At 36.6% G+C, this 5,000-nt stretch overlaps 2 protein-coding genes across 11 annotated transcripts in view; one reads left to right on the forward strand and one right to left on the reverse strand.

Annotated features, from left to right (window-relative positions):
• The window catches only part of LOC125035811 (probable dolichyl pyrophosphate Glc1Man9GlcNAc2 alpha-1,3-glucosyltransferase), an 18,922-nt gene extending 16,869 nt beyond the window's left edge, over positions 1 to 2,053 (reverse strand). Inside the window, exons 1-2 of one of the 9 annotated variants that reach the window (XM_047628039.1) lie at positions 1,974 to 2,053; positions 7 to 123 (exon numbers count right to left, since the gene is read on the reverse strand). In XM_047628039.1, the coding sequence (XP_047483995.1) occupies positions 7 to 65 (59 nt within the window). In that variant the 5' untranslated portion in view covers positions 66 to 123; positions 1,974 to 2,053. The other 8 variants (XM_047628036.1, XM_047628040.1, XM_047628035.1 and 5 more) reach the window with 8 other exon arrangements.
• LOC125035810 (amino acid transporter AVT3B-like) overlaps positions 2,054 to 5,000 on the forward strand; it is a 23,582-nt gene continuing 20,635 nt past the window's right edge. Inside the window, exon 1 of one of the 2 annotated variants that reach the window (XM_047628030.1) lies at positions 2,054 to 2,293. In XM_047628030.1, the coding sequence (XP_047483986.1) occupies positions 2,180 to 2,293 (114 nt within the window). In that variant the 5' untranslated portion in view covers positions 2,054 to 2,179. The remainder of the gene's footprint in view (positions 2,294 to 5,000) is intronic. The other variant, XM_047628029.1, reaches the window with a different exon arrangement.

The following is a 5,000-nucleotide window of genomic DNA, read 5'->3' on the forward strand; positions in this document are numbered from 1 at the left end:
ACTTACTATGCTGGGATAAGTAGTAGTTTGATACATGATATGCCTACAACCACAGCCCAAAACATTTTGAGAGACTGAGCAACGGTGAGATAGGATATTCAAATTAAGATATTCTGCAGGTGACTGGAATAAAACAAATAAAGAAATGAATCATTTAACTTCATATTATGTAGAATCTATCTGCTGTACACATACAAGTAATTACAGTTCTACATATATCATATATAACTGACTGACATTTCAGAACATTAAAAAGAAAGGAATAACTTCATACAAAACAAATTAATGGTTGTTCTCCACAAAAACATAATTCTGTTAATTCAGTAAATTAGTTTTAGAGCTGCTACATATGCTGTTAGTCTCATATATCAATAACAGCTACAACTGTTATATGCACTCTTACAATGATAAAAGGCCCCATTTTAATAAATTGGCATAGCACAATGGTAGAACACTGGCTTTGCACTACCTTATCCTCAGGCCTTGGCCATTTAATTACAAATGGGTAATTTACTTGATTCTAGATTCCAAAACATTTCTTTCTTCTTTCCTTGTCTTACGTATCATAAGATAATGTATTTATTTACTGTCAGACTGTCATTGTTGATACACTGTTGCATATGAAGTACAGTTCAGGGAAAGAAGTTCTTATCAAAATTCCTTTAGTATGGATGTGGATGAAATCTGAGCTGGTTTATGTCCCTTGGGAATGAACTGTTCCTTCAGATGGAAACATAAGCATGCTATTTTTTAGTATAATCCAAAATCTGCACAATCTTTAAATATACAGGTTTTATGTTCATTAGCATCATGGACATCTGTAAACGTTCAGGTGAACCTCAACATGGAAAATGCAATATCAAAATTGCGTCTTTGTTTTGGTGGCAACATAATTCTTATAACTTCTATTGATGGAATTTTGCAAAATATGGCCATGTGGTCTGGAGGAAGTACCAAACAATAAAAACCTACACCACCTGATGTCTATTTTAGAAACTATTGTGTAGAATATAAGCTGAAGAATGACTTCAACTCATCCAAATTTCTATTGTTCTGAAAATCCCATATGTTTTAATATTACATTATATAAAAAAAATATAGTAAGGAACCCACCCCCCCAAAAAAATTGGTAAGGACCCCCCCAAAAAAAAAAGAAGTGAGGAACCCAAAATAAAAACAAACAACTAAGTAAGGAACCCAAAACCAATGGTATCGGTTCTCTTCCAAGGAGCTAACATTTGACAGACAGACCAATATCTCCCAAAATATTAAATTACCCTTCAAGCCGGTGTAGTCTGTATCAAGGTTACTGTGTAAAGCTGTTACAAATCTGAACAGCCACTGTCTGCCATTCATGCAACTACTAAAGATGCAAGGAATTCATAAAGAAGGAACTGTAAAGTCAAGCACAGCGGCGTTCTCTTAAAAATTATAAAAATGATCACACAGATGGGTAAAAAAATCACACCATATAACGTAAGACATAGTAACTCTCGGTTTTAATGCGACGCTCCCAGAGAACAAATACCCGATCCTGCCGCCCCTGCATCACAGCATATTCAATGAAATGCAGATGACACAGAGAGGGAGAGCGCAAATGGAAAGAAAAAGGAGGAAAGAGAGAAGGGAACAATAACAAACGACACAGGTGGTTCGGCAGCTCCAAGGCTGTCATACTCCGCTGCTTGTAGTGGTTAAGCCCTTTCCATAATGATTCGCGTATTCACACACATGTCATAATTTCCTTAAAAAACACGATGGCTTCATTTCCGAGTGGGGTAATTTGTTTTATCTTTAAATAATCAGTAATGTATTGTTTTGTTTACGTTTTCTTCGCACGGCGCGGCTTACTTGTTTCAGCCAGGGTTACCGTGACACATCTCCCACACGTTTTTACGTCCATCACACACGCCGAAGCAAAGACGAAGAATCCGACTAGCCAGATGATAAAAATACCACCCAAACTTTAATACCCCATCGGTATTCGTGAGCCACAATGTTAAAATGAGGTTGACATCCGTGCCAGCGAGTCAGACTGGGGTTGGCAGCCCTGCCTGGATGTCAGAGGGAACTGTCTTGAGGTTGGCAGCCCTGGTGACGTCATTATGGCCTATCACCTGTTTGTCCTCGGAGCGATGTGAAGGTCCGTTCACCTGTTCACCACCTTCCCCTGTTCACCATGGGCGTCGGCCGGCCGGGAGCGGGCATCACAAGCCCCGTGAAAATCGTGGCCAATATTTTCATCTCTTTTATAGGTGCTGGGATGCTGGGACTGCCCTTTGCATTCAAGGAGGTGATGTGTCGTGACTTCTTTTCCCTTTTTTATGCGTGGGGTGAAGTTTTCGTGTTTGTAAGGCGAAAGCGCGTAGTTGATAAATTGCAAAATAATGGATTGACATTGCAGTATAACGGTGATGAACTAAGGGTCTTTTAATGTCCGAGAAGGGATGAGCAGGGAGCCATGTCACCACACAAAAGCGACGAAATTTGAGCTGCTGTTTTAGACTGGGACTGATTAGATTATGAATTCTGAGATTACAGTTTATTGCAGGTGGAATTCGGGAATGATTTTACATGTGGAGGTCATAGATTAAATGCTTCCTGAAAGTACACATAAAATATATATATATATATATATATATATATATATATATATATATATATATATATATTTGATAATGTGAATATCTGGTCCATAAATTTACCTATGATAGTGTTAGGGAGAATTGTCACTTCCTAAGACTTAAAGATAGCAGTTAATGTTACTGAGAGCAAGGCACAAAGATAGAGGGAAATGGACATAGCCTTCTTATAGAGCATAAGAAATTATAAGTTATAAACAACACATGTACATCTGCAGTGGCCTCCTATTTATCGCGAAATGACGAAAATATCCGCTGCACAACACCCTCACACAGCCAGGTTTTTTAATGTTAGGTTGGCATGAAGTGTTACTATAGAGGGTACAAATAGGGAATAACAAGGTAGGAAAGGTTAGGTTTGGATTTTGTGTTCACACGGTATCCTGGTTTTGAGACTCTCGGTCACTCTCAGTAACAAATACCCTTACTCTATTTATTATGCTGTATAAGATGGCAGTCCATTTTCCTCTATCTCTGTGCATCGGTCGCTCTCAGTAACATTATTTAGGATTGCAATTTCCTTTAACTTAACTTAATAAAATAGAATTAAGCTAGCGTAGTTCATGGTAAGCTTTTGTAGACCGAGATTAGACTAAATATTTCTTGGCAGGATCATGCTTGGCAAGGTTCTTCTTGTTTTGATTTGTTGTTATACAGTATTGAATTTTTGCTTTAGATTATTATTAGGTAACAGATTGTATGCTGGCAAATATCATTCAACATGAAATTTTTATATTATCATATGATTACTGGGATGATGCTTTGTAGACCAAATTCAAAGATATTTAGTACACTTTTTCTTGTTGGTGTTATGTTCATCTTGGAGCAAGAGCACTAAATAGTGAGGTTAGATTAGATTAGATTGTGTTTGGGAAAATATTGTTAATTCTTTACATTACAGACACACTCACTAGAGACTAAGTCTTCAACTCCATATCACAAAATTGATTCAACAATCTAAGTTGTCATGACAGGGTATGCCTTGAGAGGAGGGTTGATTGGGGTTGTATCTCCCAATACACCCCAGCAAATACTCTTCATCTTGGTGTGCAGAAAGTTTGAACTAAAACTTGGGAGCACTGAGTGGACTTTAGCTGTGACCACTGATTACTGTGATCTTTTTCCTCTAGTCACTAGTGTCTGCAAATAATTTCTTATACCAATGACTCTAACTTTTTGTCTTCTACAAGAATATCATCTTCAGTTTCCCCTAGTTTAGTGCCCTAGACATTTGTTTCCATTGGAAAATGCTGACTTTTGAGATATGCCTATCAGAGGCCAGTCTTAAAGAATAGCACTTCCCAGTAGAAATGAGTGCCAGATTCACTCAAATCATATTGGAAACCACAGAAAAAAATCTCCTTTTTATAGTATAAGGATTGCCCATATGGAAAAAAATATCTTTTTCTTAGTAACATTGTACAAAGCATGATTATGAGGCTTGGTTAAGCTAGGCTATGTTTGGTGACTATTAAATGAGGAACTAGGATGCATGTCAGAAGATATTGATAATTTTTTTTTTTTCTTTTTACAGAATCAGTCAATACAAATTACATAATTTGAAAAGGAAAGTAATGTGGGGACACAAGATTGCAGGGGAGGGGTGATTTTTCTCTCTGAGTTTGGACAACCAGTTGTTTTACAATGAGAGCCTCATAAGGGAGGATTTGGGCAAACCCTGTCTAGGGCAAGTATAGATGGCATCCATTATCAGTAGGCTAAAAAATAATCTGCAAAATATATTTTAACTAGTATGGCACATTAGAACCTTGTAGTTTGTACATTTAATATTACATATGTTTAAGGTAAATTACAATTTATATAAAATCAGCAATACTATTGATATAGGTAGTGGATAGTAGGTTAGAGCAAATGTTTTGCTAAGTATGATTTAGGAAACATGATGGTTCTGGTAGTAGTGATCATGAATAAGGTAATAACATATGCCTATAGGTATTATCATTAGTTAACAACTTGAAGCCACATGTGTGTGCACTTTTAGATTTTTTTATATATATACTTACAATAGCCTACCAAAAGCACCTACCAAAATTATTATCAAATAAGTGTTGAGAGCCAACTATGATTTCATATTCTGGTAGAGGGTAGTTTAGATTTAATGTTATTTTGCTTTATGCTATGTGGAGTGTTTTTATTTGTAATGATGTTAAAAACTAAACAGTAAAAAAAACTGTGCAGTTGAGATATAAGACCGTCTTTATTGCATAGCACGTGCGTACACGTCATACCTGTCGGCATTGGGTTAAGGAGCCAATTTTGAGGTTTCACACTAATAGTTTAGTAATTTCTGTCATTGTTTCCCATACATCTGTGTTCCTACAGTATTCATTCTCAAAG

The sequence above is a fragment of the Penaeus chinensis genome, chromosome 20 (genome assembly GCF_019202785.1).
Source record: "Penaeus chinensis breed Huanghai No. 1 chromosome 20, ASM1920278v2, whole genome shotgun sequence".
Classification (NCBI taxonomy): domain Eukaryota; kingdom Metazoa; phylum Arthropoda; class Malacostraca; order Decapoda; family Penaeidae; genus Penaeus; species Penaeus chinensis.